Source organism: Dermacentor variabilis, chromosome 1, assembly GCF_050947875.1.
Source record: "Dermacentor variabilis isolate Ectoservices chromosome 1, ASM5094787v1, whole genome shotgun sequence".
Taxonomy (NCBI): domain Eukaryota; kingdom Metazoa; phylum Arthropoda; class Arachnida; order Ixodida; family Ixodidae; genus Dermacentor; species Dermacentor variabilis.
The window spans coordinates 244,852,801-244,878,503 of record NC_134568.1 but is presented as its reverse complement, the minus strand read 5'-3'; the positions used below and the strand labels follow the sequence as shown (position 1 = coordinate 244,878,503).

Genomic DNA, 25,703 nt, shown 5'->3' with positions numbered 1-25,703 from the left:
AACAGATTTCCAGAAGTTTTTTTATATTGTATCTGAACAAATTTCTGAGGGCAAGACAAGCCCATTTATTTATATATTTTATCTGTGATTTGTGATATTTAATCAAAATTTGATTGATAAATTCTTAACTGCCAACACTAAAGTCGGTGGTCTGCTAAAATTTTGCAGCAAGGAAATTTAACAAAAGAGCTCTGTCTTGCCCTGAGGTATCTATCTGAGAATCATCATAGTGAATTTCACAGTTGCAGCACCTTTTGAAAATTCCCCAGGCCTAGAATGAGAAAACCATGTGCACCATTCTGATATATTGCTGTAACCTGAGAAGCAGTGAACATAACTGCATGAAATTTTGTTGTTCTACTAATGCTTTTGCTATGAATCTATCCTGAAATTTTTATCAAGATATCTCGACAAACAAAAAAGTTGGTATCGAAGGGTAGCCTCCCCCCTTAAAGGTCTCCAGTGCTTTTGCACTGAATGTATTCATATTTTTTGCAGATGTTTGCAAGCCTCATTGAATGCCAATTTTGTTGGTTAGATTGAACTCTGAAAGAGATTATGGCTAGGCTCTTTATTTGCTGAATGACTGCCACTGTTCTGGAAAGTGAATAAGAGCAGTGATCGAATCTTGTTTCAGGCTCAATCACCAGAAATATGTGAAAGTTGCGGTTTTGCTGTGTGACACTTCTTTTTTCTTGTTTACTCCAACATTTTTTGTGTACTTAGGCCTGACTCTTTGTTATGACCTGTAAATAACTCGCACCAAAACTTGTTTGAAGCTTATTGGTATAAAATTACAGCATTTGAAACAAGCACTTAAAATACACCTCTTGGGTGAGTGGTATTGCCAAGGCATTTAATAGAGGTACATATACGCAAGCGTTATCAGTCATGATTGTCATCAGGTTTGGCCATAGAGGATCAGTGGAATGCTGCTTTAAACAACATTGCATAATTGACATAGGTTGTAGTTGTATGCAGAATTACGAAAACGTGCATGATGGTGCAATTAGTGTTTTCTCTCTTTTTTTATCAGCATAAGAATCCTTCCTCACCAGCAAGACACGGGTGCATTCTTTGTTGCTGTACTAAAGAAAACGGCACCGAAACTGCCATGGGAATCTCAACACAAAGACAAAGGTGTGGGAAAGGCTTCTCTTGGCAAGTACAGAAATTCTTATACTGTGGTGCTTATATGCAGGCCTAGGCTTCAGAAGTACAATGACACATGTGAGGTGACCAGGCATTACAAGTATGGACAGAATTGAACTGGCAAGAATCTTTGTACAGAACATGCTATTGGGGCTATTGAAATTTATTACTGTTAAAAGTGTATCATGACTTGAATTGCTAAGTGAAGAACTATGTATAAGCTTGTGTGTGGGTCAATATACTACATGGTGACTGGCGGGGTACTTCATGAGGTATGCAGGACTACTAGCTAGCTGAGCTCTGGTCACTGGCATCTGAGGTCATGGTAGGTTGTACAATCAATCAAGCAGTCATTGTGATACTCTGTGCAGTTTGCTGCTTTGCACGTGGAACAGCCATGATGGTGAATTAGTTGTGAGGGGAATCACCATGCACATCTCATGTTCAAGCATGCCATGAGATTAGCATATTTCTGCACCAGCCTTTTTGACATAGAAATTCCTGTCACACGTGCAGTAGGTAGCACTGTGACACCTAACAGATAATACTTCTAGTATGATGCATAATAGAAGTATGTGAATGTTGTAAGTTAAGCTCTAATCTTGTTGTGTAAAAGGTATGTCCCAACCAATGTTGCCATATTCAGAGAAAATGCACATGGCTGCTTCCAGTGACATGCCACGGTGCCGCTGGTTCTCCCTGCATTGCGACTGTGCTTAAAGGGACATTTCAAGCACAGCAGCTTAAGCTGGATTGGTAAATTAGACATCTAGCAGACAACAAACATAAGTCTTACCATGAGTAGAGTCACGGTAAGCTAGAAAAGACGCAGCAGTGAAAAGAGTGCTTGAAGTTCCCTTGCTAGGTCCTGGCATCATCATACCTGCACATTGTCTGCTCGCTAATTAGTGGTTTATTAGTTAACAAGGGTTGCACTGCATTCTCTAGGAACCAAATATTCAACGTAATGATGAATTTTTAAGAAGTTTAGCTGAGCAAGAATAGCCCAAACATGTGAACATCGAAATCTGTGGTGTCAGACTAACTTATCAATGCTGCTGGTTTGCCATGAAATTCAAAAAGAAAAGTGTTTTCCTTCATTTTCTCCACTAATAAACTTTTCTGCAAAATAATTGCAAATTGAGCGAAGATTTCTTCGACCTGGCATGAAACAATCTTTCGTCACCCACTCTCAAATTCAACAAAATGGAATTCCTTTTGTCATTGAAATTTGTTTTTATTCTGATTGTCTGACCATTTGGAAAATTTTACGGCCCCTTCTGTATTACCAAAATTCGTCAGCAACTGTACATTTTTGCTTAAAAGGTCAAATTTCAATATAGTGAAATTTCTATATAACGATGTAAAGTGCCAATTTTGGTGACTTCATTATAATAAGCTGTTTAACTGTGTTTCCAGTTTCGGCATGAAGCAGACCTGCACATGTTTATTTAATCACTTTAAGGAGGTATGGCAGGGTAAATGGTACATGTTAGTTTTAATGTAATATATTAGAAACTGCTGCAGATATTCGCGTCAAATTTCACGCACTTACAAAGGATGCTCTTGGGTACAACATGAGACACTTTGTGTAGATGTTTTGCCTTTCCTGTGGCCCACTCCCAAAACTTCAGGTGTGTTTAATTATTTGATGTACTTTTTCTCTGCAGTCATGCAGAGGAATGTGATGATATTACGCAGTGTTATTTTAAGTACCCATAGGTTACATCTGAACAAAGGAGATGTCATATCCACTTTGGAGTTTGCACCCCCCCAAAAAAAAATAAGACGTCCCATCGTGGGAGGCCTAGGCCCAGCCGACTAAACCGCTGGTGCTCATTAAAGTTCACTCTCTCTCTCTCTCTCTGCTTGCACAATGCCACAAGGGGGTTTCTTGCAGTGTAAATTTTTCTAGTGTTATCATTCATATCAGAGATTTCTTTAGTTCAGAATATTTGACTGGTTGTAATACATGTGTACAAAGTTTCACTGGAATGGGATGAATACTTTCTGAGAAAAGGTGCATTGAATTCGACAAATTCATAAAAAATGCAGTTTGAGAAAAATGAAGTTATATGTTCGAATACAATATGTTCGAACCTCAAGTGCTCGCCCACCAAATCTGAGCTGTTACTTCCATCCGCAAATAAACGCGTTACGCTGAACATTCAGATTAACATTAACGGGAAGCAAGTTCCCATAGTAGACAAAATCCATGTACTTGGCATGCACATTCAATCTAACCGACTCAATACGTATACACTTCAAACGGGTACTGCCAGCCTAGGTCACACACACGGCTAATAACAAGGGTGTACAATAAGCACGGAGGTCTCCGTGAGGCAGAATTGCTAAGACTGGTACAGGCGTTTTCTGTCAGTAAAATCACATTCTGTCTTCCCTATCTCCACTTAACTAGGGCCGAGGAAGATAAAGTTAATTCACTGATACGCAGACTCTACAAATTTGCCCTTGGAGTGCCAAGTAGAGCTTCCACTGAGAGACTTTTGGCTACAGGTACCTTGAATACTTTTAGAGAGCTTGCAGAAGCCCACCTGACCGCTCAATACCAGCGCTTATCGAACACCCACACTGGTAGGCACATCCTAAACTCCCTAAGTATTGCCCCATCACCCATGACCAATGAGAAATTCAATATTCCCCACCCGATACATGAGCACTTTCATATCCCTCCTCTCCCTAAGAATATGCACCCTATTCATCATGAACATGGAAGGCAACAACGAGCTAAAGCCCTGCAGAAAAAGTTATTTAACTACAAAGACGTGCCCTATGTCGATGCCGCAGAGTATCCTCCTGGACACAAATTCGCCATATCAGTCGTTGACTCCACTGGCAGTATTGTGACTGGAGCATCCATTATAACCTCTTCGGAGGAGGAGGCAGAGGAGGCGGCGGTGGCACTCGCTGCAACAATACCCAATTACTCTGCATAGTAAGTGACTCCAAAACTGCCATACACAACTTCGGAGTGGGTAGGGTTTGCAGGACAGCCTTAGCCATTCTATCTCACAATCTGCCAGCCCAACTTCTGAGTTTAATCTGGACACCTGCTCACGCAGGCCTAATCCGCAATGAAGCGGCCCACCTAAGTGCTCGAGCTTTCACGAACCGAGCACAGGCTAGACTAGGGGACGGTTCAGACACCAATAATCTCCCTCCAGCATTCACCTCCAAAGACAGATTACTTGCATACCACGACATTTGCGGGCATTACCGCCTAGGTCGCCTAACCCTCCCTCCTTTATTGATTCGGTCGTCACGCATACACGAGGTACTATGGCGTAAACTACAGACCCGCACTTTTCTGTCTCCTGCCTTACGTCGCAAAATTCACCCTGGAATATACCCTACCTCAGCCTGCAAGTTTTGTCTTGCTAGAAGAGCGGACCTTAACCACATTATGTGGCAATGCAAGAACCACTCCCCTCCCCCTAACCTTTGTAGAGTTTTAAGTAGTAGGGAACTGTGGGAGGCTGCCATGCGCAGCTACAACCCCGAACTCCAGGAAGCTATCCTGAGATGGGCTGAGGTGGTAGAGGAGGCCTACCGTGAGTAGGATAACTTCCCTCGCCTTCTTCCCGCAGCCCCTTTCCCTTTAAGATGGGATAAGTAAAGTTCTCTCTCTCTCTCTCTCTCTCACAGGTTTCTCCAAAACCCTTCTTAGTGTTCCTTTTTATCGGTCGTCCTTTCTTGCTCACGGCAGAGTCATAGAATTGTGCCCTGTCAACACGCTCTTTGTCCAACCTGTCGAGGGCAATATTACAAAACAGACCTGGAACAATTCCAAGGGCCTCCAGAACAGCTTTTCTTGCAGAATTACTCTCATTGTAGTAGGCTACAGCATTGTTACCATATAATGCGGAATACTATAGGTCGAGGCGGAATGTAGGTCGACCCCCTTACATTGAAGCAAAGAAGTCAACATAAAAATTATAAGGCACAAAACTTCGTTTTATTTAGTGGTGCTGCCAGACTCGTCACCTGCTCATTCGTTTGAGCTGTCTGAACTCTCGTCCGAAAACGACTGCTTTTCACTGGCTGCTTCCCACAACATGTCATCCTTGGTGCCGTCCAAGGAGTTGCTAATGCAACACTTCTTGAATGCCCGCACCACCATATCTTCGGGCAGCGAGCGCCAAGCCTGCGACACCCATGTGGCCACAGTGGCGAGAGGCGGCCTGCGCAGCCGGCCGGTTGGGGTCGTCGGGTTGTCGCCGGCCATCCACTGATTATATTGTTCAAGGAGACAGTCTTTAAAGGGCTTGTTGAGCACGACATCCAGTGGCTGAAGTGTTGATGTCATGCCTCCCGGAATGACGGCGAGTTCGTCCTCCCGTCGCGGAGTGCCTGCTTCACACCTGCGGTCAAGTGCCCGCGAAAGGCATCCAAGACGAGCATGCTCGGACACCGCAGGAGTGCGCCGGGTCGCCGATTTCAGACGGTCTTAATCCAATTGAGCATGAGGGCCTCGTCCATATAGCCCTTTTCATTCACGCGAACGACAACACCCCGCGGGAAAGGCTCTTTCGGCAGCGTCTTCCTCTTGAATATTAAGTATGGGGGCAGCTTTCTGCCGTCTGCAGTACACGCGAGCGTCACCGTGAAGCGCGAATGTTCGTTCCCCGTAGAAAGAAGCTTGACTTCTTTTGCGCCGCGTTCGCACACTGTCGTGAGCGACGGCATGTCGAACCACACTGGCGTTTCATCAGCTTTGCCGATCTGTCCCAACATGTAGCCATGCTGCTGCCGGAGACAGATAACATAGCGCTGGAATTCGATCAGCTTGTCCTCGTATGCCTCTGGCAGCTTCTGGCAGATTGATGTGCGCCGTCGAAGTGCGAATTCCTTGCATCGCATCTAGCGACGAACCCACTAAATGGAGCCCTTGAATTGTTCCTTGGGTAGTTCGGATTCTCGGGCGATCTCAATAGCTTTGATGCGGATGAGTTCTGCTGTGACTGGCAAAGATCTGGCACGATGCTCGCGGACGAAATCCGCTACGTTGTCTTCGAGCTCCGGGTGCACCGCGCGGGGCCCGCGAAAGGACGTCTTCCGCGCGACGCAGGCAGACAGCTTGACTTTCTGCGTTCGCCAGTACCGGACGCTTTTTTCCGAGACGTCAAATTGCCTCTGGGCAGACATGTTTCCATGCATTTCAGCATATTCGATGACTTCCTTTTTAAACGCCGCGGTGAACTGACGTCGAGTACTCGTACTCATTTTGCGGGTTGTCGGGAAATTAGCAACGCCAGGAACGGTCGCTGCACGAAAAGGGAAGATGGCGTCGGTCCAACTGCGTAGGCCGCGTTAACGTTGGGCCGCGTTGGTCACCAAGGAGGCGATAACGATGCGGATGCCGAAAGGTCTACGCTCCTGCATGTTGCCAGACAACTATTCATGTTGTGCCAAGGGCCGGTATATAAGTCGAGGGGTGAACTTTTAGTAATATTTTTTGGAAAAAACCTCGACCTATATTCCGCACTATACGGTAGTTGCTGTCTTCAATGTGTCAGCACTGACAAAATTTTCTTAGGGCAGCAGCACCAGAAGAGTTGGTTGAGCGACTCATTGGTGTTCTGTGTTTGTCCATGAATACATTTGCTCACAAAACTGATTGCCTTTGAAAGTTATCTTTCTGCTCCATTTGCTGGACGATCATGCCATCTTCTGGGCAAATAATACGTTTGAAACTCGAAACAGAGGCGACCACGACCACGTAAGCAAAAGCAAGAGTTTGACATAATAGTTCTTTTCTACAAAGGACTATTACGTCGAACTCTTGCTCCGAGTTGTTAACAAATTTGACTTCGCCCTGCCATCTTCTAGCCGCCTGGTTAGCTCAGATGGTAGAGCGGCTGCCCCAGAAAGGCGGTGGTCCCGGGTTCGAGCCCCAGACCAGGATGAATTTTTCATCAACTGCGATGCTTTCCTTTCGAGGAGCACATATGGGATTCCTTTGTGGCAATTGCTATGGTTGGGTGGATGTCTCATTTTCTTTTAATTAATATATGATTTTTTAGTAAAAATCATTTACTTACCAAACACACACACACACACAAGCGGGGAAAAAAACACCACGCCATAACGAAGAAAAGCGCGAACGACAACGATAAACAAACCGGCCTCCGCCCGCCATTTTTATACGCCAGGGCGCACAGCACACTTCGGCGCGACATATGAGCCGCTTTGTGCAGGTGCTCAAGGTCGCGCTTTCGCATGTTTTTTTGTTCCTCATAGTGCAGTCGATTTATCTGTGCCAAAATTGCAAATTCGATTTTTTGGGGGGTTTACCTTACCATACCCCCTTAAATGTGACAGGCTGTGTGAACAGCTTTTTAGGTGAAGTTTTTGACAGCTCATGCGAATGACAGCTGTTTGCGACTTCCTTCACACTGCATCGTGCAGCTTCATTCAAACAAGGTAATTTGTTGCAACCAAGTGTATCTGCCAATTATTTCATCAGTGAAGCAAGCAGCTGGCAATGTAATTAAATGTTTGCATTATACATCTGCTAATTAACTAAAAGCACTACAAGAAAATATTGTTAGTTTTAAAGTAAAGCTTTCTTAACGAACTCTCTCAGACTTTCCTGACTGTGGCTGCTGTCCTGCCGAATAGGTGCGTACCTCATCGAGTAGCGTGTGTGTACGTGCACCAGCTTCCATTATGCGATGGACATAGGAATTAACAGGAAAAATACAGTCGACCCCATTCGTGCCTGTTCCATCGTACTGCTCTCAGCATACATCTGTCTTCACTAATATTGCATTGACAAGCATCACCTTCATCCTTGTGGCATCACTGTGTGCACTTCTCACAGTGTGCATTCGCATGAACTGCTGTTTGCATCTCGGCTTAGATTGTGAACAATGTAACGCAAACAGGAACATTGCTTGATATTACACATTGCTTAGATGACAATAAAGACACTTGTATGCATCGAATTCGATTTTTTAGCATTTAATAACCGCTTCGCGAAAGCATCGCTTCACCGAGATTGGTATGTGCGTTGGTTCTGCATAATCTTTTTATTTTTGGTGGCATTTGTGCAATTAAACAAGCAGTTTTGGGATTCTGCCTCAATTAACCTTTTCGGTCTCTGATTAAAGTATACAACTAGTAGTTGTTGTAGTACAGTGAGAGCTTAAGATAAGTGTTCATTTTCAGATCATGAAGAGAAGCAGGATGCTAATGAGGACAGAAGGTGGGTGTATAAGTTTGACTTTATCATAGGTTCTTTCTGTTTTATGTATACTATATTTTGAGGATGCTATTCTGGTTTCACACTAGAACATTTTGTTTTACTTATTAAGCTCTTGGATTGTTGCAGAAAGTATAATTAATTACTTTTTTATTGCCATAAGTTAGGACAGTAAAGTACTGCATCCATGTTAGCAAAATTTTTTTTTTTTTTTTAGTCATTTAGGGTACTGTCTTTTTTTTTTTTTACATACAAGTAGGTGCAGGACAGTAATTCTGGCATTCATTTGCTGTAGTACAATTCCATAAGGTGCAGCGTTATAAAGATAACCATTCGGGCACTATACTACATTTGCATGCCTTTTTATATACTTCAGTGTAGCCCCAAGGAAGAAACGAAGGATCCAGGGTTACAAGGAAGATCCTTTTGTGTTCCTTTCAGAAGATGACAAGATTTGGAAAGCAGTACGGTGAGCTTTTCCTTTAAGCAGTTTATATAATTGATGGAATAGGGTTTTGAGGCAGGAAACTTAATTGCCAAGGAAAGCAAAAGAGCACTTCTGTGAATATTACAAGCAGGTATTTGACTGTTATCAGATCATTGTCATCGTGAGAACATAACTCTGCTTTAATATTTTATCATATCTTAAGAAGCCAACAAGCAATGACACCAAGGACAGCAAAGGGGGAAATTATCTGCAGTTCTTAATTGAATTAAAGAAATGATAAATTAGTTGAAATGAAAGTGGATGAAAAAACAACTGACCGCAGATGGGATACGAACCCATGACTTCGCATTATGTGTGTGATGCTTCCACCAATTGAGCTACCACAGCGCTGTTTTCCCATCCACTTTTCTGAGGTATTTATGTTTATCTCCTAAAACTAACCTTGGGAGTGTTAGCCAGCACCACCACTCACAAGCCTTGGAGGCAGATGTGGACCATCCTTTCTGCCGCAGGTGTCAGAAGTACATGATTTATTTAGGTGACGGCATCTGGTTAATAAACCCACACATGCTACCTGAAGGCATCAAAGCTGCCGGATTCGAGACCCTTGCTCTGTAATGAAGGAGAAGAAAGGAAACCTAGGGGCCCGATTTTTATTAGTCATATCATAAGAAGCCAACTGCAGATAACTTCCCCTATGCTGTCCTTGAGCCAACAGTAACACCAAGGACAGCATAGGGGAAATTATCTGCAGTTGGCTTCTTGTGATACGACTTATAGAAGTTGGGCCCCTAGGTTTCCTTTGTTCCCCTTTAATATTTTAGGCACTACGGTTATTTAGTGTTACGAATGGGTCTTGATCATATCATGAGAAGCCAACTAACAAAGACACCAAGGAAAATAAAGGAGCAATTACTTGTACTTACTAATTGAATTAAAGAAATGATAAATTAATGGCAATGCAAGTGAATGAAAAAACAACTTGCCGCAGGTGGGGAACGATCCCATGTCTTCGCATTACGCGTGTGATGCTCTAACCAATTGAGCTACTGTGGCACGGTTTCCCTATCCACTTTCTTGGGTGTTTATGTGTTATTACTAGAACTAACCATGGGAGTGTTACCCATGGGTCTTGACTCACTTCAGTAAGATAAACTTACTGTTAGTTATTGTGTGACTGTTATAAATATTGACTGCAATTGTTTGCCTGCTATTGATACCAAGCATTTAATGTAATCAATAACAAGAGGTTTGATTCCAGTATTGTAGTCTGGTACCTCTTTCTGTATACTGCTCCGCAATGTCTTGTTGTTTGTACCAAAAACAAATAAACTGGATCACTATTTATAGTCGTCAAGCCTGTTTCAAATTGTTAAAGTAGTGACTTCGAGTAGCTGAGACCTACATTCCTTAGTGTGCCATGCACTATAATAATAAATTCCTTTGAACACTGTGATGTCTGTATATGAAGTTTATGCAGCATGTTAGCTTGGATTTGCAATATTCAAAAATAATGCAATTAGTTTACTAGAAATGCAAACACCTCTTGTGCAAACTAATTTTGTAGTGGTGCACTTAGGATGGGGCCATAGTGAAAATGACATACACAAAAGCACTGTCCTATCTTGTCCTGTCCTGCACCTTCTCTCACATCCTAAGTGCAGTGCTGCAAAACTAAGTTCAAATTATCAACTCCCCCAAATCCACTTCCAATAAATAATGTCACTGAAAGGTATCATATTAATTGGCATAGTTCCAGCAGTTTGCTTTCTCAGAAATGTTGTGTCTAGAGCTGTTGCTTGTCAACTGCTGTCTAATCCAAAACTGAAATTGTTAAAGCAAAATAGTGCCCGGAGTTGTCAGGTTGTCCAACAGAATATTAACAGTGATGATTTCTGATTTAGGAAAAGTTTTTCATTCTAAAAATAGCCATGACAATTTAACTGCATACTGTACTTTGTTTGAGTCACCTAGACATGCTGTTCAACACAAATGTTGAAAATTAGAGCATACATTGAGCATACAGAGAATTAGAGCATACAGAGATGTTGGAACTCAGTACGCTGCTGAAGGCTTTAAGTCCTCGTGCTGTTGAATTACCCGTCTGGTTATTTGTAAATGGCATTAGAAGTTAAGGCATAGGGCATTTAATATCATTAAATTCATCCATGACAAGTGAATAAAGGATGGTTTAAATTTGTCTGTTTCTCAGAAAAATTTAGCAGAGTGTATAGTACATTACATGTTGTAATAGCATTAAAAAGTTTTCAGAACGTCTAAAGAGTAAATGAATTTGCATGTTTAGGTTTGGTGTCATATTGGTGCCAGTATGGGATAGTAATTGATACAATTACAGATAACCAGCTGTGAAGGACGTGTGTTGGCTTGTTGAAGGCACGCTTTGCCTTTGATTGATTGATCGATTCGCTGATTTTATTTATCACACACAAAGTACAAAATTGCACATGAAGTATGGTTGGAAAAGCGAGAAAAAAGCTACATGTAGCTTGACTGGCCCCACCCGCCAGTACCCAGCAGCGGACACTTTAGCAGAAGTAGATAATACAAGTACACAGAGACTGTTAGAGTTTTGATACTTGTTTGTTAAAGAATAGCGGACACTTTAGAAATACCAGTAAAAGCTCAATACTGCTGTGATATTATAACCGTATGAGAATACATTGCTTCTAAGGGATGTTGGCCAGGAAACCAAAATTGAACATATTATCCAGATAAACATATTATGCAGACTCGTATCGATGAGATTCTACTCTATATTAGTTCATTCCAAATATAATTAATGTTTTTTATTAATATTTTGCTCATTATAATGCAGCAAGCTCAGCAATTAATATTTCACTGAAGCCAACCCCCTATATGGCAGGAGGCACAGGCTTACAAGTAGAGCAAGAGCACCTCACCTCAATGAAGGGGGATTCCAGCCATGGTGCAAAAGGGTCTCACTTCATTAAGAAGAAGGCTTAAGTAGGGACTTTAGATCCAGTGGCCTGATCAGGGATGGATGTGCTGCGCCATCTTGCGCCAAACCACGGAGCTGCGCCATCTTGCGCCACAACACTATGCCAAATTTTGCGGGATGTTTGTGTTCAGTGGCAATCATGCGGCCATGTGTCGGCTATCATTTAGCCCTAGAAGTCGAGCTAAAGCAATCCGTTTCAGTGTCGGGGTCCTTGGGCTAACGCTCAGCGTCATTGGCGTGAGGGTGTTTCTAGTGGCACATTGTAACTTTGCCGCAGGAAAACGGAATCCTTTCTGCTATAAAATGCATTACAATTCTTTATATAAGTCATATGCGTTTGTGTAATGTGGGGACCAGCTCAAGTTGGTTTGAACTGGCATGTTATGGGGCAGTTGGGAAAGAAAGCTGCGCTTTCAGCTCAACGTATAAGTCCTACAATCTGTCGTGATACAGTATAAGGCTCGCTTGTACATCTTATTGGTACATCTGCGTCGATTAATGGCGAGCACCATGCGTGTAGCGTTAAAAGATATTTTAACGCGATAGCGTTAAGGAGCTCGTGTCGCAGAAAAGCCGGTGTCGTCGGTGTCGGCGTCCGCGGCGTTGGCCGTGAGCGATAAATCACGGCAGGCACTTCATAAATAAAAAGCAACTTCCAAGATGGGCTGGGTGGGAATCGAACCAGGGTCTCCGGAGTGTGAGACGGAGACGTTACCACTGAGCCACGAGTTCGATGCTTCAAAGCGGTACAAAAGCGCCTCTAGTGAACACGGTGTTGCCTTAGAAACGAGCTGTTTCTAAGGCTCAGGCGTGCGTCGCTTGCTCAGGCGCACATTTCGTTGTCGCGCCGAACGCTGCGTTGCTCGACGCTCACTGCGTCCGATGCGGGACGCGTAGTCGCTGCGCCGTAGCCCATTGCCTTACACCCCTTGGCGGGTCGACGGGAACGCTGTCGCGTTCAACTCTTGAAGGCGAAGCTTAAGCGTCCTCCAATTTTGCATGTGCATTTGAAACTTCTTGACCAGAAATATATGATGGCAACTGTAATCATCACTCAAATTTGCACTCCAGGTACTTTACATTCAGCATAACCACACCATACAAAATCACACTTTTGCAGCCACAAAACGTGAACCGAAGATGCAAAGTTTCGGTTTTAGTCCACCATAGCGGCCAAATGGCGGTCTGAAAGGCTTGGAGAATATGCGAACGACGGGAATCGCATCCACAGAAGTGACGTTCATGACGCGACTTGTGCAGATTGAGTCCAAAAATTATAAGAAACCATTGTTTGGCATTCAAACTATTGATTGCCATTTTACATTGACTTTATCGAGCATCCCTAATAATTGATCTTGTGCAAAATATTGGTCAGTGACGCTGATTGCAGTGGCACTGAGCATATTTCTCTCATTATTCTTTTTATAAAAAACATGCACTGACCAACAAATTAACTTCGCATTTATTCTGTCATACTCAGCTATGCCAACTGAATGCCACCAAGAATTAAAAAATTAACTGAGGGCATTACGCGAAGGGCGTTGACTGTGTGTGGGTGGGTGTTGTTCATGGTTGTCACAGTCAGTAAGTATTTTTTTTTTCATTGTGCACAAATGCATCTAATTAGCTGACTTCATAAACTTATCTGGTCGACGAGATGTCAGTGAAAAAGTTGTGGAGGATGTTGAAACATGAGCGATAAATAAATTTAAGGCAACCTAATATTTGCATTATTCAATATCCTTATCCAATAAGTGAGGTAATTAAAGGGCCCCTCACCATGCCCCATACAACTTTTGGTTATATGCTGGAAGTTGTTACGTGTCCTCTAGGGAGCGTTCTGCTGCAAACATTTTTCTAATCGGCTCATTAATAGCCGAGATAGAAATGTTTCAGTGCTGTGAACTCATAATTTCAGGAGGTGAGCTCCACTTGCCCCGTCTAGCCTCCGCAAGTGAAATTCCTTCCCTGCGTTCTCCTATACCAGACCTGATAGATCGCGTGACGCATACGTCATGACCCCGCCTTCATTGTTTTTTTCTTGATTTTTTGACAGCTCAGCGCACTTCTGCTGACGGTGTTGCACACGAGTTGTTGGGATTGTCTCGTTTCGTGCGGTGCATGATTTTGTGCTCTGTGCACGAGGACACCTTACTCGCGGTATAAGTCTGCGCTATGCGAATACTGAGGCAGACACAAGCCGATCACAGAGCATGATCTCGCGCTGGAACACAGTAGAAAATGACAATTTTGGTACCTGCATGCGCGACTGCACGACGCGAGAACAAGCATACGAAACGGAAGTACATCTATCTTGCTGCGGTCTGAAGTAAAACAAAAACATGCAGACATTTCGTTTGTGTATTTTATTATTTCTCTAAGCTTTAATTCATCTATTCTAGCAACATGTTACACAAATAACAGATGTTGGCTTGAATAATTCTCAAAATCACGTGTCACCACAAGCAACGTCACAGCAGGAACACGGGTGCGTAGGCGCACTAGCACGTGTAGGTCATCCTCCAGCTTGGAACGTGGCGGCCGCAAGTAGAAGCGAAAACGGTATTCGGTTTGAAATTTCAGATCTTTCCATGGCGCGTAGCGACGTAATACTATACAGACACTATTGTTATCACGCATTGTATGCCCTGCGCTTGTCAGCTCAAAATGGCCAGACCTGGTGAGGGGCCCTTTAATGTTCGCTAATTAAACTGAAATATTAGTTGCTTTTGCACAGCGAAAAAAAAAGAAGAAAAAAACTCTTGACTGGCATTAACAAACGGCTATCAACATACAGGGGGCACTGTTCGCATACATCCTTTGGTTATTTCTCTTTTCGTGGCCACATTTAGTTGGCACGTTCAGTATGTAACTAATAGTGGTTTCCGAGGAATGAAAATAGATCTCCTTTGTCGGGCCTATGACATCTTTTTCCTTTAGTGAACTTTCCTCCATCTTGCGGGCTTCTGCAGAGCTGCTTTGCTGTAACCTGATAGTGTTCTGCAAAGTCAAATAAGAAACATCTTTTTTTTATTTGTCTTTATTTAAACCTTTCAGGGTCGATTTTTTTTGTCATATGCGACCGTCCAAAGTCGTTTTTTTTTTATTGCAGATTCCAATTCTTCTGAGGGACCTATCTTGAAAAAAATTTACTGTAATTTTTCTAGGGTGACCGTAAAGTGAGAAAAAAATAATTTGCATTGGTATATATGTACTCTTTATTCATGCATAACAGCAGTAAAAATAAGAATTAAAAATTTGATGCATTGTTATAGTTCAAGGATTAGAATATGCACACACAAGAATATTTCACAAGTCTCAAATTATCCTGCTCCTACACTAATATTTACGTCCATAGCCTAATCGAACTTCATAGGTAAGTGCACCCAAGAAAACTGTGAGGTTGTGTGCCCGTCAATAAAGCAAAACGTGTGACAAACTTCCGCTAATCTTCATCTTATCGCCAACCAGAGGCAATTAGATATTGTGAGTCTCCCCCCCCAAAAAAGAAAAGGAAACACATGCACGGCAGCATCCTTCCTATGCTCACCCCTGTGAGCACTAAACAAGCGAGAAATAGGCGGCCGCCCTCTGAGCGATTAGTAATGAGATAGCCATCAGTTTTGCGAGCGCAAGAAGCCGAAACCGCCCGCAGAACAAAACCCGAACCGCCGCCTGCCCGCGCGTGTGCCAATGCGCGAGCAGTAGTATATAGACGCGCTGGAGCAAACTAGCTCTAAAACAAACCATGCAACAAAAACCGAGAGAGGGAGGCACGAGAAAAAAATTCCCTGTATTATCGCATAGTGGCAGCACATGCCAGGAAAGAAAAAATTAGAAAATTGGCGTGCTTTTAAAACGTAAATATACGGCATCGACCATTTTGGACTTGCTCACGGCGTTATATATTTGCGCCATTGACCCCGAAAGGGTTAACTCATGTTGATACTTGCCTAGCATGCTCCAAAATGTGTATCTTCTGCTCTAAAACAAACAATTCTTGCTCCAAACTTGCTCCAATGTGCCAAATTTGCTGCTCCAAAACTCCCTTGCCGCTTCCATTCCTGCCTGACCTGCTGTAGTGATTTCTGCCCATGCAGTTTCATTTCACAAACACAGCTGCCCCAGTGTGTTTTGGCATAATGCGCAATACATTACGGTGGTGCATGTTCATGGAGAATGGGGTGCCTGTGCAGGTGCTGACAGCTCCATTTAAAGGCCTGATTATAATTTTATTGATATAATTGTTTTAGTCAATGTTTGTCTGAATTAGCTTTTTTCATCATCAGAAGTCCCCTCTCGCATTATATTCATGACCGCATTATATTTATGCAGTAGTATATAACCACAAGATTAATTTATTTCTGGTACAATGAAGTAATAATGAGGTAATGTTTTAAGTTAGGGCAATGCAATAAGTGTTCTTGTCTCATTGGTTGTCTGCAAATATGCTCTTGTGTTTTTCAGAGATTTTTATGAAGTGGACCCAGCTTTCCCAAACCAGCAGCTGTTGGGCCGTTGTCAACAAGAGAATAAGCGCAACATCTATCTTGTATCTAAGACCGTGAGGAACATTATTGAATTGAACCGTGAAAGAATCAAGGTGCGTGCAGTGGCAGCCACAGTGGCAGCCACAGTGTTAATGCTTTTGTGATTCGATGCCTGTGCTAGTTTTCCCATAATCGGTTTTTATTTTGCTTTTGCCAGATCATCAACACTGGTGTCCGGGTTTTTTGTCGTTGTGAGGGAAAAGAAGAGTTGGCATGTGACTTCAGGGTTTGCCAAGAGGTAATAATAACCATTATACTTTACGTGCAGCATTTACACCTCATAGGTATTAGCAAATTTAGTGATTCACACGGGTTCGCTAGTAGTTAATTTAAACATGTGTCCAGTTACACTGTATTTCACTAAACGCGTTATGAATTACTACAGTGGGCTACAGTAAAACTTCATTAATTCGAAAAATCACATAATTCAGACTCATCCTTTGGTCCCAGCAGGAGTATGCCTTATTTAATGGCATCAAACTCGTTGATTTGGATGTATATGGCTGCACACCAGTTCATTCGGACAACTCTGGGAGCGTGGCGAGCATGTGGTGCCGAAAATTTGTGACTCAAAAGAACAAAAGAGGCTCTACCGTCCAAGCAAAACGAAGCGGCAGAGTCCACATCACCATAGTCATCAATGGAAATTGTACGGAAATGACATGAACACTGAAACGCTTTGTGCCTGTTTGTGCCTTTATAGCCTTTATTCTTGCCTTTATCACTGCGCATAAGACCACGTTGGCTGTGTACCTTCAGAACTGTGTAATCACCACTCATGATTGTATTGATGGTGACCATTGTTTCGTCCACAGCAGCTGCAGCACACAATAGCATCGTTTCGACCGAGTGCGTGTGTTGGCTGCGTGCCTTCAGAATTGCATGGTTGCTATCCATTATCATGTCAATTGTGACCACGGTCCACGGCGGGCAGTAGTTTAGTTATTACTCAGTGCAGTGCGTGCCCGATGTCAAAAACATGGCAGCTGTCGGGGATGAAGGGTGATCCTTGCACAGCCCGCACGATGGCATCAAACTTGCTGTAGCTACATCACAGTGGATGGATGTTCTGTTGCCAACCAGCTGGCTGGCAAAAAAATAATTGGGATGTGTGTGCAGCGGTAAAAAGCACGTTTCTGATGACAACACGGGTCCTGCGCCGCGGCCACTATGCAAACAGTAACGAGGCCTTCGCCACTATGAGTGCTAATCTGTCACGAGATCGTGAGAATTTCAGCTCCTGCACTGCTTTTGTGCAAAATAGAAACAGGGTTTGCTGATTCATTTAGTAAATACAAGGATGTTGAAGTAGGAAGCTTTTGTTAATTGTTCTATTGATACCCTCGATAATTCTACATTTGGTTAATTACATTTTTTTAGGTCCCGTGAAATACGAATTAGTGAGATTTTACTGTGTCATTACGATGAACTTGAAGGGACCGTGAACTGACCCAACTGATCTGACCAGGAGGCTAGCAGGTTGCAGAATGAGGGCGAATTAATCGACAACTCGAAGCACAGGGACACAGAATATGGCGAATTAGTTCTGCGGAAGCCTGCAAGGTAGAGGAAGGTTTTCTTGCCCTGTGATCTGCTAGCCTACTATAGTAGAATACAACTTAAAAAAACAGCAGTTGGCAACCAAGCACCTGGATCGCGTGGCGTTGTGTTACTGCGCTAGCCAATCAGAGAAGCAAACAAAGTTGTCGTCATGCGACATTTTAAAAATGGCGTCGTACTCGATATCTCCGGAACGTCTGCTGCTCTTGAAAAGTCTTTTCATCGGCGGAAGCGATGAGGTGTGCAACAGACATGGACAAAGTGTATAGAGTCGCAGCATTTCACTCTTCAAAAGTCCTTGGTACAGTTCATTTCATTGCTGAGCCCATTTTACTCGTGAATCTTGACAGTAAATAGTTACAGCAAAGATAGTGTTTTATTTCAGTTCAATAAAAAATTAGGCTTTCGCCGTACCACTGTAATGGACGAGTGAAAACGTAAAAAATTAGGCGCTTATAACTTTATTTTTATGATTACCGCCTTATTTAGGTAACAGGAAAAGTTTCAAGTATGAACTATTTGCAGCCTCGCGAAGGTACAGTGGCTGGCGGAGCTTCCCTGCAGACTTAAAGGGACACTAAAGCGAAACAATAAATCAGTTTAGACTAATGAAGCATTGTTTGAGAACCCTGCAGGCAGTCATTTTTAAAAAAATAGTTTGATTATTAGATGAGAAAATGAAGGTCTAAGTATCAGTATTTGAATTTCGTGCCGAAACCCCAGCGCCGGTACGTCAGCGTGACATCAGGGATTCCATAGTATGTTTTCGCATTTGGGCCGCGTTGGCTGAATAAAGATTCCCGAAACTTGCCATGTTTAATATTTGGTTCCTTTAGAACATAATGTAGTCAATCTGTATATGTATAATTATATATATTATATTATTATTATTATTATTATTATTATTATTATTATTATATATTATATTATAATTATATATATTATATTATTATTATTATATATTATATTATATATTATTATATTATATATAATTATATATGTAATTAGTACGCCTTAGAAGATGCCATCAAAATCCAAGACTTCACAGCCCCCAGGTGCGGGAACTTCAGTAGGCGTCGCCACCCGTATTTCGTTCTTGCACTTTTTCTGGCTTACCAAACGTCTTATCGTTGTAAGAGTGGTGTTTTTCGTGTTGCAGAACGGTAATGTACTGATGCAGAAGAAATCATTTTTCACTTTAGTGTCCCTTGAAGTTGTATCAGACTATAGCTACCTCGGATGATAGAGTGACTGCTCCAGAAAGGCCTTGGTCCCGGGTTGAATCCTTGGACCAGGACAAATTTTTCTTCAACTGCGAAGCTTCTTTTCTGAGAAACCTGTAAGGGCTTCATAGCTTCATGCTACAGATGGATGGATGATAATTTTGTCTTTCTTAAAAAAAAATGTTTACTTTGTCAACATCCCTGTTTCTGGCGAGTCAGTTCTACAGAATATCCCGCAAGGTGGAGGAAGTATCATGAAAATGATTCGTTGATTTATTGATTCATTCGCCCTTGCACTATGATCTACTAGCCTTCTGTTTAGCACAGATGGTAGAGCGACTGCCCCGGAAACTCATTCCAGGGTTCGAATCCTGGATCAGGTCAAATTTTTCCTCAACTGCAAAGCTTTTTTCTGAGAAATCTGTGTGGTATTCCTTTGTAGCCTCATGCTATATTCGGGTGGATAACAATTCCCCCTTTCATGCTTTTTTTTTTTTTTTTTTGTGAAGAAATCTTACTTATTTTTACTTGGCACAAAATCTGCACAGAAACTGCTACAGTAAAACCTTGTTAATCCAGCCCTCGTTAATTAGGAAAATTGGATAATTCGGACTCCTCCTTGTTTGATGCAATGAAGCTCCCATTAATTCGGACAACTCTTGCAGCTCGGAGAGTGCCGAGCGCCACAAATGTGCGACGCAAGAGAGAAAAAATGGCGCTAACGTCCACCGAAATGAAGCGGCGGAGTTCGCATCGCCATTGTCATCAATGGAAATCGTACGTGAATGGCAGCAACGCCAGAATGCTTCGTGCCTATTTGTGCCTCTAAAGCCTCTATTCTTGCCTTTACCGCCACGCATAACACCGCATTAGCCACATGCCTTCATGATTGCGTACTTGCCATACATAATCGTGTGGATCGCGGCCGCGTTTTTGGCGAACAGCAGTTTCATTTTTACTTGGTACGTGCGTCAGCCGTGTGCCTTCAGGTCTATTCGATTCAGCCAGGTTTCCCTGCACCTTCTGCACCTATTCACGGTGCACTGCATCTAGACCCTCGATTCCCCGAGGTACAGCAGTGCACCCTGCACCCCGTGCTCGATTGAATGGGGTGCAAGGCAAGATGCCGCCGTGGTGCACTGCACCCTTGAATCTTGCAGCGAGTAGGTGCAGCCCGGCACCCCCTGCACTTTTTCGTTTGAGGAGCCGTGCACCTTTTTCTGAATCTAACAAACCTTTCGTAACTGCGTAGTTGCCATCCATGATCGCGTCGATAGTGATTGTGGTTTTGTCCACATTTGCAGGAAACGGTACTTCCATTTTGACTCGGTGCGTGTGTCAGCTGCACGCCTTCAGAACTGCAAGGTCACCATGCATGATCGCGTTGACAGTGGCTCTGGTTTCGTCCGCAGCGGTTGCGGCAAACAATAGTTTTGTTTTGACAAGCTTTTGAGGATGAAGAGCACCGGCTACATTGCGATGGACGGCAACCATCTCACTGGCGAAAAAATAATCGTGATGTGTGTGCGGTAGTAAAAAGGCTGCCTCAGATGAAGACGTGTGCCGCAGCCGTGCTGTGAAGGAAGAAGCGAGGCCTTCGTCGCTGCGAGCGCTTATCAGCCACGAGATGATGAAAACTGCAGCTTCCACACTGCTTTTGTGCAAAATAGAAACAGGATTGGCTCATTCATTCAGTGAATAAAAGCGTGTTGACCTAGTAAGCATTTGTTTAGTGTTTTCTTGATACCTTCAATATTCGACATTCGGTTAATTCGGACTTTTTTTTGGTCCTGTGAAATCCTAATTTAAAAAATTATACTGTATTTTCTTCATGTGATGCAAATTATAAGTGTGCTTGCATCTTGTTTGAAGAACTCGCACAAAAGTTCTGCGAAACAGCGAGGGCCTTTTGACTTCCTTTGCGGTGTGGCAGCACCACAACACACACACATCTTCATCTGAACAGATGTGGTTTTCACAACTGCACATGCACCTTGATTATTTTGTTGCAAGAATGACTCAGCCAGCAACTGATATAATGCTAGCATGCAGGCAACAATTTAACCACCTTTTATCATACAGTAAAGCCTGCTTAATTTGGAGCTGCAAATTACCAGAAATAATTTCGAGATCCTATGGTGTTGGGCTGCTGAGCACGAGGTCGCGGGATCGAATCCCGGCCACGGCGGCCGCATTTCGATGGGGGCGAAATGTGAAAACATCCGTGTACTTAGATTTAAGTGCACGTTAAAGAACCCCAGGTGGTCGAAATTTCCGAAGTCCTCCACTACGGCATGCCTCATAATCAGAAAGTGGTTCTGGCACGTAAAACCCCATAATTTAATTCTTTAATTAATTTCGAGATAAGTGAAATCACAAGAATAGAAAGCTGTTGGCCACGCATAAACCATATAGAGTCTTTTTAAATTGGCAGCAGTCATATTCTCGATCACTGGGCCTCTTCGATTATTTGTCCCTGACAGTCCGGACTGCCCAAGGCGGAGCTGTCAGCCAATGAGTGTTGCATGTGCAGCACCTTGGACAGTCTGGGACTGTCGGGGACAAATAACTTCCGCGTGCCTCGGCACCGGACACGTTGCCATCTCCGGCCAGCAGTGTTACTGGCAATGTGCCAAGAGGGTGTGTTTGGCACTGATTTAAGACGATTGATCCTAATGCAGTATTTGAAGCCAGCCATATGAGTAGTTCATAACTAGTTCCAGGCATCCAAAAAGCTGATGCTGCTAGTTTCTGCATCATAATGTATTCCGGACATTTTCACTTCGAAGAGGCGCACTGTTGTGCCACGCTGCATGCCTATCATCAAGGCAACCCCCCCCCCCCCGTGCTTCTAAAGTGGTTGCCCTTGTGCTGAGCTTCAAACATCCACTAACAACCTTGACATCGTCATGTCAAGCCAACTCACCCAACTATGTGTACGACCCTCCAAAGTTCCACGAAACTGCTGTTGACCCCTTCCCATGGGTTGAACAGAGGAGTTGGGTGGCGTGCTGCACCAAGACTGCTGCCGCGACGCAAGGGAAATGCGATGGACGCGGGTGACATCAGCACATGCCCCGTCTCGTTCCTTTCAATAATGGATCGCCAAAGGGATTTAAGGCGGAGCCAGCCCATTGTTAGGAGAGAGCCACCACCAGGCACCCTGTCAGTCTGGTACACACTGGCCGCTACTTGTACGCTATTTTCTGCTATATCTGCACATATTATAAAAAGCTTTTCATCTCCTCTTCGTCTGCTCCAAGAGTCCGTCTTTCGTCCTTGACCCCGAGTCACAATAGCACGAGCTTACAGCTCACCAACATATGAGCTTTAGGTGAGCGTTCTTATCAGGTCACTATCTCACCAAAATGCTGTGGGCTCACATACTGGCTTCTTTTGGGTGCAGTGCATGGACTGGGACACTATTCTCAGGTGATAACTTTCAGATATAGTTTCACTCTCGCGAGATTTCATATGATTTGGCACCTGGCAAGTCTGCGTATACTGCTGCGACAGCATTTCTGCCAATGTGCCATGCTCGCTATCTTCACACAGTGGAAAGAGCACTGTCAGCTGAATGCTTCGACACGTTGAATGCCAAGTCTCATTAATCCTCGAAGTGACTGCCCGGCAATAGCGCCTGTGATCGCACCTACTCAAAAGCATAGATCATCTTGCTCAAGGTCACGATTAATATGCCGTCACCACATTGATGCGTCATTGACATCCTAACTGAGAAGGGGAAAGAAGACCAAGGGGGAAAGATAATTGGGGCGCGTCACTCAGCACGGCATCTGGCTCGGCTAGCGAGTGCTGCACCAGCACAATCGCTCGCTGCCACTGGGTGAAAAGCAAGTGCATGAAACTCTGCCTTATTGCCTTTTTCCTGGTATTTTTGAAGTTGAGATTGAGAGATATCCAGAGTACAGTGCAAAAATGTTTTGAGATAAAAGTTTTTTTTTGGAAAACTTGTGGGTGGACACTGGTGGGAAAAAACATTTTTGACCTAACCGATATTTCAAAATATCAAAGTTAGTTAATGGGGGTTTACTTATTCAGCAATGGCTTGATGTTTTTCACATCGCATGTTTGCCATTTCACATAGAAGAAAACTCGTTGATAACCTGTGTTGTATGGATGTGCCACAAACACTACACAAAACCAATTTACTTGCACCTAGCAAGATGCTTTGCAGGGCTAGCTGGTGTGTTGATATTATGGAAAGTAGTGCAAAGAGTTAGGAAAAAATGAGGCTAAGTAGCACTCTATTCTATTGCCCTCCTTTTTTCCTCACTTCGCTACTTTCTATCTGGATTACTTACATCTCATTAATAACTGACAAACCATTGCTAAATTACTTTCACCAAACCATCTGTACACTGCCATGTATTGTAATGTTCTGGAAGGATAGTTTTTATTAAAAATTTTTTTTTGTACACGAAGGCCCATTTAGTCTGGTTACTTCCCTTCCTTTTCAAGCACGTTGACTAAAGCACTTTTCTTGTAATTGTGGCAATAGAATTTGCAACACACTGCAGCAGCATGAAGCTGCTTTATGGTGGCATCATCATCATCACCAAAGATACACTGCATGCACACTAAACTGATATATCAATCCCTCATAACACATGCTATTGACTGTACCCACATTTCTTTGGCAGTCGAGCATCTGTTTCGAAATCAAGAGCTCTAGAATTCAGTGTTGGAATTCAACAGAAGAATTTTTTTTTTTTTTTTACATACAACACAACTGCTGCATATCAAGGCTTTGACACATGAGCACAATTAATTGCGAAACTCTGCATATGATTTTTATCACCGTTACAAGCACTCTTTACCTGGCCCTTGCTAGACATTGTTAAGAGAACATCGTGCCATGGTATAAAAATTGTAGTACTTCTCATTTGTGTGAAGCCACAGCCCTCAGTTTCTTTATTTAACATCAACCCATTCTCCTCTTTCACTTTTCATCTTTGTTACCCTTTGCCTGTAGCACTTTGTGTCGTTAATTGAATGCTGAGTAGCTAAAAACAATATTTGCAGGGCCTTCCTACAGTGCTGCCTTACTTGAACAAGAGAAAGCTGGCTATGAGCAGGCAAGACCTTTATGTGCTGCTTACGGAGGAATATCCACTGGAGTCACAGTTTTCACCTGAACTGCAGGAGCAGCTGAAAGACCTTGGTATGTGCTTTACTATGAATACTTGGCAGCTAAAATGCAACACTGAGGAAAGCTGGGGCCCTATCTTCAATTTTATTTGCATACCTACAGTGCCCTTGGGCACTAGTATATGGGGAAATGCAGTAAAACCTTATTAATACGCACCCGCTTAAAACATACTAAGGGTTAACTTGTAGTTGCAATGAAGCCTCCACCCAGTCTCTGTGGGGCCTAATGAATTGGCTTACCACTTAAGCCGTAGTGGCTCGTCAAATCCCCATTGGTTAGTGTGTCCCTTAATCACTTTTTTAGCATATGGTCTAACCATGTTGCCTCAACTCACAGTGTGGATGACAGCCACAAAAGATCTGACTGTTTGGATAGTGCAGAGTCTGGTTTACCAATAATTCTGGCTTTGGCGTGGTTGTGGTGATGCCTATGCAGATAAGCATCGGAAATGCATGGAGGCCCAGTGGGTGCCTAAGCACAGAATATAGCTACCGATGGGTGCACCTGTATGACGTATTGCCACCAACCTTACCGCGATAACCACCTTCACTTATCTGCTCGGAAGCACGTGTGGCATAGTCAGTTGTGCTGCTGGAAGCCTACTGCACCCTTTTAGTAGGTAATAATCGAAACACACCACATTTCTGTGATGTGTCTTTAAACGGAACTAGTCCTAGTATGCATTGTGTGCAGAAATGAAAGCAGCCTGCAGTCGCCGCGTTGACTCAACAAGCTGCACACACGCATGCATCAGGGGAAGCTTGACAAGGCGATACACTGTCCACTTTGCCACTGTGCTCTCTGCTGAAGTTTTCAAAAGCTGGTTGTTATCACCTGTGCTCTATCTCACGGTCGTACAAAAGAGCTGGAATTGTTTTTCACTGATAAAGAAGGAATGGAAGCCTCTTAGTGCATATTTTAGGTAACGTCTACTGTAGTGTCGCATTTCTTTCTTTGTTAATGGCTGTGCACATTAAGAGAGACAAATTTGTGCCTGCCAGTTAGTGCATGTTACCATTTAGTTTGTAGTTGGTACCATGTTCCTGTCAGCACGTATTAGCAAGGTTCCACTGAAATAATATTCCAAGTGCAGAAATTGCGTGTATGCAAAACAAAATGCAGATTGGTGACAGTTAAGGACTATACAAAGAACAAGAAAGGTGGAAAAGTTTGGTTAACACTCAAGAAAGGCCATAAAATCTTTAATCCAATCTGTGAAGGCTAGATTTTAAAAACAAACAACCATGGTCACCCCTGCCTGGCAGAGGTGACCAACAATCAACAGGAATTCCTGAAATGCAGAGGAAAATGTTAAAGAGGAGGTGGAGACAAAAAAATATGTGTATTTGAATGAAGTTATCCCAGAAGCAAATAAAAATTTAAAAAAAAAAGTGA

At 43.1% G+C, this 25,703-nt stretch overlaps 1 protein-coding gene across 4 annotated transcripts in view; it reads left to right on the top strand.

The window, feature by feature from the left end:
- The window catches only part of Nsun2 (tRNA (cytosine(34)-C(5))-methyltransferase Nsun2), a 159,546-nt gene that overhangs the window by 73,910 nt on the left and 59,933 nt on the right, over nucleotides 1-25,703 (top strand). For 3 of the 4 annotated variants that reach the window (XM_075672634.1, XM_075672627.1, XM_075672608.1), the window contains exons 12-17: nucleotides 1,037-1,161; nucleotides 8,344-8,380; nucleotides 8,754-8,846; nucleotides 16,273-16,408; nucleotides 16,513-16,593; nucleotides 24,182-24,320. In XM_075672634.1, coding sequence (XP_075528749.1) covers nucleotides 1,037-1,161; nucleotides 8,344-8,380; nucleotides 8,754-8,846; nucleotides 16,273-16,408; nucleotides 16,513-16,593; nucleotides 24,182-24,320 — 611 coding nt within the window. The remainder of the gene's footprint in view (nucleotides 1-1,036; nucleotides 1,162-8,343; nucleotides 8,381-8,753; nucleotides 8,847-16,272; nucleotides 16,409-16,512; nucleotides 16,594-24,181; nucleotides 24,321-25,703) is intronic. The other variant, XM_075672617.1, reaches the window with a different exon arrangement.